This window comes from Cibotium barometz, chromosome 35, assembly GCF_041138505.1.
Source record: "Cibotium barometz isolate CiBa-2024 chromosome 35, ASM4113850v1, whole genome shotgun sequence".
Taxonomy (NCBI): domain Eukaryota; kingdom Viridiplantae; phylum Streptophyta; class Polypodiopsida; order Cyatheales; family Cibotiaceae; genus Cibotium; species Cibotium barometz.
In genome coordinates, this window is record NC_141080.1 from 10,666,231 (window position 1) to 10,679,475 (window position 13,245).

Here is a 13,245-nt window from a genome sequence, read left to right on the forward strand (position 1 = left end):
CAAATTCCAGTGACAAAGGTCTTACAGGATAACCCACTTCAAGAGGTCTATAAGGACTCGTCAGAGGGATATTATGCAACAACTAGATTGCCACAGCTGGATCTTCCTCTAGCTCATGTGGTGGTAGTTGAGAAGCTTGCAGGACACATGAACAAAATAATTGATAAATGGGCCAATGAATACCGAACCTTAGATTGGAAAGAGATTCGGGAACTCACGTGGAAAGGACACCCATTATTCATGGAAGTGTTCTCATCAACAAATACAGCCAAACCAGGAGAGACAGCCTTTCTTGGAGAAACTGTTGCTCCTCCCCTACGAGAGTTCACTAGAGAGGGACCCTCAACATCCAAGTGGACCACAGCTAGTAGCCCAACTCTAGCACCAAGATATCATCCTACACCAAATGTGCGACCACAGGTCACACCACAACAACATCTTTCTCACTATAATAATCGGAGGGTAGGGGAGCCAACTCGGCATCCCATTAATGCACCTCCTGAAATGCGGGTGACAAGATCTTTGGAGGGGTTTGGTAAGGCTGGTAATAGGGTACCCACACCAATTTTGGAAACATGTGGACCATCTTTCCAAAGAGAGGAACAATTCCCACTGAGAGTGAGAGGCCGTAGGCCCTATGATGAGTATTCAAGACAAGTAAGGCCATCAACTCTTCAGAAACTGGTAAAGAAGTATGAAGGGTCGGGAGATCCATACGACCATGTAGCAGCATTTAGGTAAGCAGTTCGAGCTGAGCAAGTGGCTGATAAGCATACTCAAATTGAAGGATTTGGACTCACTCTTGAGGGAAAAGCCCTGGCTTGGTTTCAGGCATTAGAGGCTTCAGACAAATCTTCTTTACGAGTTTTGGAAGAGAGATTCATTGCTGCTTTTTCCTTGAAGGGAATTCAACATGACATGGTAGCACACATCTACTCTTTCAAACAAGGCGAGAATGAGAGTGTTAGAGACTGTGTAAATAGAATGAAGCAGTACATTAATCGTTGCCCAGAAGATGAGAAGCCCGCCCAGTGTCGATTAATTTCTCTCTTCTTAAAAGGACTCAAAAATTCAACACTGCATACACATCTCTATGCGAAGAAGCATACAAATTTCAATGAGTGTTGCCATGATGCGATGGATTTCACCGATAACTTCAAGTTCCAAGATGGTTCTGGCCCAGAGGTGAAACCTAGAGATCAGTGGGGTGTTGACCAAAGTTCAGGGTCTAGCGCGCTAGTAAATCCAGACGAGATAGCTAACCTAGTACTACGGAGATTGGGACAGACCTATCGTCCACCCATGCAGCCACAACAACAGCAGCAGAGAATGAGGAGTGTACTTCCTACAGGTCCTCGTCTTTGTGGAGCATGTGGCGGTAACCATAAAACAGAGGATTGTAACACCTTTTCTCCTCTAGTCACAAACCAACCCACAAAAAAGTGGTGCCAAGCCTGTGCTTGGAACTTTACCCATACCACACAGGAATGTACTCGCATTGCAAGAATGAGACAAGAACGTGAGCAGCCACGGGGTGGAGTGGCTCCACAAATGTATCAACAGTATACTAATTTTGAACGTAAGCCACCAATGGCACAAGAGCAAGCACGACTTGTTCTTGGTGCTCAACCTCCTGCTCCAGGGACTGCTCCTGTGAGGGTTGTTGACTACGACAATTCAAATATGTGTAGAGACTTGGTAAACCCAGGCTATGTGGAGGAAGAATATGTATCATATTCATCCAAAGAAAATATCTTTGAAAGTCCCGCATACCCAAGCCCAGCACTAGACGCTCAACCAGGGGAACAAAACTCTTTCATGTTGCTAGGCGGCTACCAACCTAGGACTCCAGGCCCCTCAGGTCAATGGCAGCCAAGGAAAGTAGAGGCCAAACCAATGGGCCCCTATTATGAGTGCGGAGAACCCCATTGGGCTCGTGATTGTCCACATCGCTCAAGGCAAGCATCTCGGTCCAATACAACAGTACAACAGTTTCCACCAATTGAAAGATATTGTCTAGGGTGCTGTGTAGAACACTTCCCAAAAGACTGTCTGCTGAAACCACATGAGGAAGGCACCTCTCAACCAAAGGTCTCACTTAACCTTGTAGGGGCAGTTCCATCGCCACCTTCATCTGAGAATGAGGATGTCGTGCCACTTAGATTCATGACTAGATCACAAACACGAAACGCTGAAATACAAACTGATGAGACACCTCGAACTAGGGATGCAAAAACAAATCTAGTGGACAAGACCCTATAGTCCAGTAGAAAAAAAACCACTCGGAGGAAGAAGAACCGAAACAAGCAAACTAAAAGTGCATCCACTAGTTCTCAAGAAGCCTCTAAACAAAACATGAGGGATAAAACTTTTACATCCCAAGAAGTGCATGAGGAACATCAACCTCAACCTGGGCCTAGTGTTAAACAAAATGAGGCTAGTACGACTGAGGATAGTTCTGGGGGTTCTGTTTTTGTGGATAAGGTGAATGAGACTCTAGAGGCCATCATTCATGCTCATAGAAGTTGCATTACAGCTTTATCTGAGCTACCCAAGAAGCTTCAAGAATACCCAAACCCTCATGAGGAGAAGATCAATCTAGCTGTACATCAGCAACTCATTAGGGAAGCTCAGTCAATACTTGAGGGACCACCACCACCTATTCCTCGGGGCCCAACCTCTCTTAAGCCAACATTAGAACCCATACCAGAAGTGTCATCAAGTCGGGAAATGAAAAGTGAGCTCCTTTCACAAGCTCATAGCGAAAGGTCTGCACCAATTGACACCCAATTGAAAGGGGGTAATCTGCCTCCACCTAGCCTTGTCTTCCCATGCAATGATGAAGTTATTGATGCTAATGAGGACATGGCAAATGAGATGTGGGCCGCAGTTCATGAGAAAGTTAATGAGAACATGTCTTCTATTAGTTTGCCTCCATTCTCTGAGGTGGATTTTACCGGGAGTACGGAAAACAAATTTAGACACCCAAGCATCCAGGAGGAAGTTCAAACAATTGTTTCTCCTAGAAGTAAGCATACAATGAAAACCTTACCTTCATATCTGGGAGAATATGAGAACTGTTCTCAAACCTTGAGGATACCCTCCATGCATAAAAGGTTGACAAAGGAGAAAGATATGAGTATGGTGCAAGCTATTTTGTCAGCACCAGTGGCTTGTACCTTACCATTGCTTGATTTGATAAAAATTCGACCTGAGTTGTGGAATGATATTGCCACATGTTTGTCAGAGCAGGTATTGCTACAAAAGGGTCACCATGAGTGTACTATACACCCCGAGACAAAGCATGTAATGCCAGTTCCTATCAACAAAGTAGGAAAATTTTGTGAGGACGATTAGGGAAATGCTACCCTCCCATTAGAAGTGCGAAAAGTATCTTCAACTGCAATACTTGATAGTGGTGCAGGAGTGGGCATTGTGACAAGGTCCATTTGGGAAAAATGGGGCAAACCAGCTATTAGGAGTACCAGGATGCGCTTGCAGCTAGCAGATGGAAGCTTAGAACATCCCCTTGGGCTGCTTGAGACCATATTGGTCACCACATGTGGGATTGAATATGAGCACACCTTTGCAGTAGTGGATTTTGGAAAACATCGAAACTACGAAGTGATATTGGGTAGACCATTCATGCGACAATTTCAAATGATTGGGGATACAATTATTTGTACCTCCGACATGATTCTGTCATCACAAGGGTCAACCTAAGGGGGTGCGTCTATTTAGCGAGCCAAGAGCAGTGAGCACAGAGCAGTGAGTAGAAATAAAGTCCTTGTGAAAGTGAGCAAGTAGGGGCATGGTATGATGTTAAGCGAGCATGTAATGTTAAAGAGAAGAGTGAAACCATAGTGCAACTCTATAATGAACAGAACAAAGAAGACTAAAAAAGTTTAAAAATGACTATTGCAAATAAAGCATTTTCAAATGAATGGTGCGGATATAAAAAATCACTACAAAACTCATACTACTTGGCTCGCTAAAAAGACGTTGAATTGGTCATTGAGCTACTAATAGAAACAAACTATTGTTTGCAACCACATGGAAACCACAGCGACCAGAGAGCATAGAAATCAAGCCATTAAGATGCACACCAATTTTAATAGCCATACCACTGACACAACAATATAATACTCTTTAGAAACCATAACCATAGGATTTAAAAATTTTATAATCCAAATAAAAATTGTCCAACAATCAGCTACATGCTATTGTAAAAAACATTCATAAGCATAACATCCATCAAAACATTACTTCCAATAGTCCCAAAAAAATGATTGTCTCAATTAAAAAAAAGACTATCTCTAATGGCATTCTGATGTAGACATGTGATCCTCATAACTGCAAGAGACACAAAGAAAAGAAAATAAGCTTTATCAATACAAAATTATTCTCTACTAACATATTTATCTTTTCAACATCCATACCTTTGCTGAGTATGGTTCTAACAGGTGATCATAGATCCGCTCATCCTTGTCTAACATTATGACATTACGATCCATAAATGCTGCCACTAGCCCAAGAGTTCCAGTGCCAGCAAACAAATCCAAAATCGTGTCCCCAGGACAACTGAAGACGGAGACGATGTATTTGCTAAGCCGCTGACCTCTCTGACAACCGCCCCGCCATGGTCTACCCTTTCTCTTCACCAGATCCTCCGATGGCACTCTTGAAAACGCACACAAACCATTAACCATATGCCATAAAGATCACCGAAAATCATTTTAAATTCTATCTTGATTTGAATGCATACATACATGTCAAAGATAAGATCTTGCCCTACATCAAGATCATCACCTAGTGCCAAATCCCTTAGTTGATCCCCATGCATCACAAAGCTTGTAGCAGGAGATGTTGAGCGAACAAAAACAGCCAATATTAGACAAGTGACCTACAAGCAAAGACACATTGGTTGTTCATGCATTTTCACCTTAAATGGGACAAAGAAGATTTGCACAAATGACAGCCCCAAAGAGAACAACACTAATACCTGGGTAGTAATCATTTGCCCCATCTTCTTCCCAATAGGTGGAGTACACCTCACAACCTATCTATGATAAATGCCAAACCCAACGCTCTGTGCAACCTGCTCAATGGTCACTCCTTCTTCCATAGTGTAAAGGCATGTAAAGAAGCCTCGATCCGAGAGACAAGAATCAACAACTTTAAAAGTAGAGTCATACATGCCATCCCCAATCTTATTCCAATATGGAACCTTGTTTGCAACACAACCTCCAATGATGATATTTGAGGGGAAGTCTGCAAATATCAACTCCACACAGTAATCGGACCCTCTACTCTTGACATTCCCTACTGTGCAAATAACATTCATAGCATCAAGCACTTGCTTTCCCAATGAGGATGCATCCTCCATGTTCACAAAAGTAGCTGCAAGGTCCTCAATACTGACATTGAAGGCATAAATGGTTCCTATAGACAGGTTTTTGACATTCAACACACATAGTCTCAAGTCAAAACAATCGGATCACGATAGAGATGAGGTAGGAAGCTCACATACCTGGAGCTTGCAATGTCTTGGTTATGATGTCAGTTGGTTGTATCCCGCCTGCACTACTATTGGATGTCTGTTGTTGACTCTGCTCCCTATTTGCTTCCATTGCTCGATTCACCTCCAATGCACGATTCACTATTTCCCTCCCTAAATTCACTGGCAATGACTTACGAAAAGAAGCCGATGCAATCGATGTTGCATGTGATGTGGATGTGGCCTCATTATGATCAATTTGCTGGCTACGAAGCTCCAATATAGACTTATGTTGGCGATACAGATCAAGCTCCTCCTCAGGCACATGGTTTCTTTCAAGGTCCAACCACCACGGGCAGAAACGAGACTCTATGCTTGACATGGCCTGTTCAATGACAAACATGGGTAAACATAACTCACCCTCAATATGAACATGTTTCTCAATCATGGATTCAAAATGACAAATTCAATCACTTACTCTTCCAAGCTTCAAATCGGCATACATATAAGATTGATTGTCAACACAAAGCCACACACTAGCGAGAGGGGGTAAAATATCCAATTGGTGCTCCTCAATTTCAGAAAGCAACCATCTGCAAGCCAAAGCACAAATGATAAAACTTCACACAGAAAGAAGCATGCATGTTTTTTAACAAGGAATATCTGGGTTATGTTGGAGGAAAACCTATAAACGACTCGCCGTGTAGCACTTTGTAGGCCTGGTTGATGGTCAATATCATGGCTAAATTTTATGCCTCCTTCGTGCACTTTGAAAGCCCTTTTGAAGTACTTTCTTCTGCATAGAACAACAAAAGAGGTGAATCGGCTCTCACCTGGCAACCTGACTCGATCGGCATTTTTAATATCATTTTGGATTCTCAAACCCAGTTCTGTGATCTGAAGCCAGTAGGAGTACATGTGCAGCCATTCCCTAACCTTTGTCTTATCATTTGGCATACCCTCAAGTGATCGCACTGCAGCCTGAGAGTTGTCCAATAGCTTGACAATGTGAGCCTTATCTGTGTCTCTGATGCAAGCAGAACCTATCATATTGAGCTTTTCCTCTGTGGCCACATGATTGCTTGACGCGTGCCATGGGAGGGAGAGCACTGCACACCAAAAGGCCTCACCGTTGGAGGGATCAGCAATCCTTGCATATTTTGATGTTTTTCCTCTGTAGAGAACTTCTACCTTTCGAGTCACATTCTCCCTAGCAGACTCGGCAAGTGGTCCATTTGATGCCTCATCAATTTTTTGCTCCATCTCATCCTTGAACAAGAGCCAAGTCATAATCTGGATTGGCAAATGAAGCCAACTAGGCCTTCCTCTGGTAGATGCACTCTGCATCTCTCTCTCAACCCATAGCTTGTCCTCATTGTCCAAATGTGCCATGAGAGTTGTTAGGTCAGACTCTCCCAATCTTCTTAGTTGAAATAGACGATCACCAAATGTGGTTGGCACAAATGCATAATCATGCGTCCTACAAAACAAAGAAGAAATATGTTAATATTCTTGAGTACAAACAACTTACTTGACATAGAAGGAGACTCTGATGACAAATTAACTTACTTGTTCAACCTGGACAATGAAAACAAAAGCTCACCCACATCCCTCCGCTCGAACACATAAAATTTACAGAGAACACAACAATGCATGGACAAATCCCCTTGAAACCCTGTAATAAAACACAAAATTAGGAAGGACAAAGAAGCATAAGAAACTATAACATCCCAATGAGAACTCACCTGTAGAAATGCAGTCCATCCAAGCATTGTGTCGATTATTACCATCAAGAATATGCACCATTTTTCGGCTCAAGTACGGACCCCACTCGGGGTCAAGTGTAAGAGTTTCCTCAAATTGTTGATTCACAGTCCTCCAATGCTCATCCCAAGATTCCTCCCTCTCTTGTGTCAATGGTGTCTCCTCCCCTTCCAAGTCCATAATTGATACTGTGAAAGCTCCCATGCTCTCAATGTACCCACCTAGTTTTTTGAAGCTTCGAGTAAGAGATTTATCTGTTGAGGGAGAAACCTTTCGGATTGCCTCCGTCTGGATCATCCTACAGAGAGGAACACGTGGAGGTGGAGACCTAAATTTGACTCCTATCCTATCTAAAAAGGCTTGTGGAGTAGATGTCTCTAGAATCTTCCCAAAAATATCAACCTTATTTTTTTTCTGCTTGCTTCCTTCAGTTTGGGTTGTGACAACTGTTTCTTCTTGATCCTCTAGTGGATGTGTGTTCTCTTCCCCCTCTATCTCTCTCCCAATATCCTCAGTATTCTCACCTTCATCCTCATTATCACCACCTTGAGTATTCTCACCCTCATTTTGATCACCTTTATTTTCCTCAATTGCCCCCACTACATTTTGTCCATCCTCCTTATTTCTTTCATCACTATGTAGATGCTGCCTATCCATATCCACCTCCAGGTTAGTGTCATCTATGATATGTACCGCATGCTCTGTAGTAGTAGGGTTTGAGGAGGCGGCTTGCTCCAAAGTGCTAGAAAAATCAGCTTGCCTCCTTGTGTGTCTCGATGAGCTCTCACCTGGGCCAACCTGCACACTCTTTTTCCGCTTAGCAAGAGGTAACTCATCCATTTTTGCACAACAAGAACCTTTCAAGCAAGATGCTCTAGTGAAATGACTCGAACTCATTTGAAAACTAGATAGCCATGCAAAAATACAAGAACAAATCTTCAAATAGTATTGTACTCGTATTGTATAATTAATTGATTATTTTAACAGCAAATTCAGTAATACGACACAAACTTAAAGAAAAGGTGGCACATTCACTAAAGAGATTAAATTCAGTACTGCAACACAATCATCAAACAAAGGTGGCACATTCACTATCCAACAAAACGGCCAACTCATTATAACGAACAGAATATCTTTGAGATTATCATATGGAGTGCTTTGGCCCAAATTCCAAGGCATTCAAAGCCGTATTGAATATTTTAAAAAAATCTCCATTGGAAAATATTTACGAATCCCTTTTCAGGTGTTCAATTCAAGGCATTCAAATTTATTGGAAAATATATAAAGATTCGGTAGCCCAAATCTGAAGGCATTCAATATTGAGTACTAATAAACTTTAGAAGTGATATTTCGCAATCCAACACTTTTTTAAGGACAAACTTTTTTCTTTTTGTGCTATTGTTCTTTAGATGCACATGTTTGCTGGTCTCCTCTCTCGACTGTGTGAGCCGTTTCTCAACCAAGAAGACATCAAATGTGAGTTTTTTGAGCTTCTTGTATATACACAAAGTCTGCATAATATAGACAGTAGTAAGAGAGACAGTCTATGCAATGTGTTTGAGACAGCACCATATAGATAGCATGTTCTTACACTACTCTCTCCAAATTTCTACCGCCGGGGGGATCCAAGGGGGGCCGGCGGCAGCCATTTAGGCCCCCCTTGGCGGGGGAGTTCGGGGGCAGCGCCCCCGAAGCTTGAAACGAACTCAAAATCGTGATGATTTTGTCACTGCTCGGCAGCAAAACATCCTATTATTTTGTGCGCTGAGCGCACAAATTAATTCAAGAAAAATAGCAAGAGGTAACGCCGCACATCTCATACTGTGTGTGGAGTGTGGCAGCAGCAAAACATCCTATTATTTTGTGCGCTGAGCGCACAAATTCATTCAAGAAAAATAGCAAGAAGTAACACCGCACATCTCATACTACTGTGTGTGGAGTGTGGCGGCAGCAAAACATCCTATTATTTTGTGCGCTGAGCGCACAAATTCATTCAAGAAAAATAGCACAAATTCATGGATGATGATACCTTTCTGTGTCTCTTTGTTGGGGAGAAACATTGGAGTGGGGAGAGGGCCCTGCGCATGAGATCAGCGTTTCTTTGCTGGGGAGATGTATGATGCTTCATGATCGCTTCTCTGCGTGTGTGTTCGAGGGAAGATGCTTCTGTGTGGAGGACGACTAAAAGCGTTAAGTAATTGCTTCATAAGAAGTAGCCGACTACTAAAAACCCTAAGTTAGGCACTGGACAAATTTTTTTATCCTAACACTAATGAATTTCAACACTAAAATTTAAGGGTTTGGTCAATATTTTTCCGATTTATTTAAATCTATAGCACAGTTATGCTATGGCATCCAACTGGTAGAGTTTTTGAAATCTAACAAGAGATTATGAAAAAGCGCAAGAACTAACACAAAGCAAATATGTGTGTGTGTGTGTGTGTGCGTGTGTGTGTGTATACATACACACACGTGTACACACAAACATATATACATATATACATGTACTCTTTTTGATACCCTTCATTATGACTATTTTTGTAATAAATATTTTTATTTGCTTCTACCCATAGTCTTAAAATGAGCCTGGTAAAATTGTATTATGGCTAGTATATGCTATTGATTAGAGCAAGAACATCTAGTATTAAAATATTTTTGGGTAATATTCAATGTAAATTCCTTAATTGTTGTTGTGATTGCATTATGCAGGGAGGCTCGTGTTTTCCTCCATTCTACAATGGGTGCATGCATCCGGGTCCCCTTCTTGAATGGCAAATGTCTTGTGTCAATCAACATGATCCGGGGGAAGCTTGGAACTATTGGTGGGATAAATGTGGAGGCCTTACTTGAAATTGGAGGAGAGTATGAGCCCATTTGTCCTTTACACTTGTATGCAGGAATTGGAGACGAGGCATATTTTATCTTGGAGCATTCATTGTCCTCTGTATATATTGCCAAATCAGAGAATTATTTTGAGACCCCAGAACAAGGCCCCTCAACTATATTTCCTCCCGGTTCTCGAAAGAGTACTCCAATGTAAGTGGCATTAGCTTTGACTTTGACATTTTCTGTTTTGCATTGCGCATTGAATTAGAGAGCATTGTGCTTTACAGTGACTTGGACACTGAAGAGATAGAAGAAATCAATGTCCAAGCACATGGGTCATTGCAAGAGGAGATAGAGGTCTCTCCTGTGGAAAAGTGCTTTCAACATTTGGAAGAGGAAGATGTTCAGTTTGATACTGCAGTCTCTTGCTTTCAAATAATCCGCATGTTACCTCCTACTGATGTCTTGCACACTTTAATCCATGATTGTGATTACAAAGGCAAGGTAAAAGAGCTTCCCAAGGTGTACCCAGAGTTCAGTACATATGAGCTTGAAGGTGGGAAAGGTATGGAAGGGATGGAGCAGAAATACGAGGGCAACATTTGGACAAAGCCACAAACACAAACTAGGGCCAATAAAACTTTTGTTCTTAGGAAGAGCTTCTGCGGGGGAACCTTCCAGTGCATGAATGAGCACTGCTCCTTTAGGACACGTATGAATCAACCAAACAAACTCCATTGGAATGGGCAGCTGATAAAATCTCCAAAATATGGGAATTTAGCAATTGGGAGTTTCGGGAACCTTGAGTGTTTTTTCTGCAAGCATGTGCCAATGTGTCTTAAAGAATGTCCTGCCTGTGTCTATTATTTTATGCCAAAAGAATCAATGCATAGCAGACTATTTATTCATTATGGCAAACATACACACATGGTTTCCAAGGGAATGTCCCGAGCATCGATACGAAATATCAAGGCCTTTGTAGCACGTGCAGTGGGCATCGACCACAACGCTGGGCCCAGAAAGGTACAAATGATTGTGGCAAGGGAGGTGGTTCTAAGAGCATTCACTGATGATGACAAGGCACAGGGAGAATTCATGACAGAGAGAGAGCTACAGGAGATGTCGCAAGAGTTGCAAAGTTTGATAAACGTCAAAAAGTACGTAGGAAGTGCAATTTAGCAAAGAATAGTATGCAATTATCATCTTTAATACACTAAGTATGCTTTATAAATGCAGGGTGAAGCAGATGGTAATGCAAACACGAAAAACAACACGGCCTCTGGGTGAAGGATATGAAGCCATTCTTAATCTAAAAAGAACATGCCATTTTGAGTTCTTCCATGGTTCTCGATTTCCATTGCAAGCCACCACTACTACTGAGCGTTGCTTTATCTTTAAGATGTCTACTACTGGACCTGGTTCTGGGATTGACATTGTTCGGCGAATGGACAAGGATGGTAATGGGGATCTTAATCAAGCATGGGTCTGCTTTGATCATGTGCATCGAGTGGATACTGGATGGCATACAATGGGAGCACATGTTTATGACCACATGTAAGTTACAAGCGGTAGAGAGCATTGCTTAATTTGTGTCTTTAATATAACTCTGTTTCCATTTGTGGCATGCAGGATTGGTGAGCTATTGACAATAGCAACTTGTGAATTTAGAGAAGAGGATGAGGATGCTCAAGTCATGTTTTGGGAAAATATGAATTTGGTAATGGTGGAGCACACAGGGAAGGTAGCAAATTTTTTTGGGTTTATGGCGGATGAGGCTGGCGCTAACTGGAATGCAGTAAGACGTGTCTTCAACGACGGAAAGGAGATGATTGAAAGGGAAAGGTCATGTTTATGGCATTGGGAAGACAACCTTCGTGTCCACACGCAGAGGTACATCTATAGCCCACATCAAGAAAAGCACAGGGAGATGTGTGAGAAGTGGAGGACTGCCCCAAACAAAGAAAGTGCCCTTCAGCAATTTCGCAGGATACGAGCATGGTGGGCAACTGGCAAGGCAGCTGATAGAAACATCCCTAAGCTTCTTAGCTGGTTGAGTTGGTGGCACTATAGGGTTAGTCGATGGGGTCATTTCATTTTAAAGGTAATGTTTGTAAGAGATTATTCATTGTATTATTGTGTGCCTCCTACTTATGTGCACTGCATTGTTTTTAATCAATTTCTACCACTCTCTTGTAGGATGGAGAGCCTATTTTCAATGCTTTTGTCCCAAGGACAAATATGTCAGAGACCAAGCATGCAAGCTGGTTGGCAGGGGAGGGGTATAGGCAAAAGATTAGTCTTTATGATGCTTGTGTGACAGATCTAATCAATGCTTACTTCCAATGTGCCAGACAACTGGCTTTCTTGGAAGGAAAATACACAGGTTGTGGGCCTACATTGGAGCTTTTGGTTGAGAGAGCTCTTTCTCGACAGAAAGCAAGTCCATCCCCAATAGCTACCTCACGAGCAGTGGATGATGCAGTGGCGGGGACCCCTATGTTTTCAAATAGGGTAAAATTCAAGGGTGAGAATAAAACTATTCGAGCCAAAAGGCCACTACACGACTCGACAGAAGAAAACTTTGGCAACTCTAGCCATAGGCCTGAGTTTAACTATGTGACAAGAGAGAGGTTAGAGCCTGCAATAGAGGTCGATGAGCAATGCAAAGTTTTAGAGAGCCTTGAAAGTGATGTGCATGATACAAAGTGGGCCTTGCGGAGGATACCAACAGTGAATCGAGTTGAGTGCAACCACTGGGCATCAGGGAAAAAGTGTAGCTCAAGGTTGCGAGGGGGTGATGTCAGTCCTTGTTTTTGGAGTGATTGTCAACTATCCTCCTGGAAAAAGGAGAAGTATTGCTATTTTTGTAATACAGATGTTAGGCACACTTGGAAAATTACAAAGTCAATATTACATCCACCAGAGGATGTCCCTTGTGTTTGGCCCATTGCTAAAGGTACCAAGTTACAAGTGAAAGAAGCCTGCAAGCTTATTAGAGCAGGATATGACATTGGTATTCCTCTTGAGTTTTTTCTAGAAAAGGAGCTTGCAAAAGGCACTAGCGAGACAAACAAGGAGGTGAAACAATTTCCATATCGACGAGGAATTTCAAAGGCTGCATTTGGTCAAATCACTGCAGCCTTAGATATGCATGCAGA

The 13,245-nt window shown here is 42.2% G+C and overlaps 1 protein-coding gene across 1 annotated transcript; it reads left to right on the forward strand.

Moving 5' to 3' along the window:
* The first annotated feature begins 10,169 nt into the window (after positions 1-10,169).
* LOC147618148 (uncharacterized) lies at positions 10,170-11,645 on the forward strand. The gene is made up of 2 exons (XM_086775190.1): positions 10,170-10,297; positions 11,324-11,645. Coding segments are annotated over exons 1-2 (324 nt in total). The 5' UTR covers positions 10,170-10,295.
* The last annotated feature ends 1,600 nt before the right edge of the window (positions 11,646-13,245 follow it).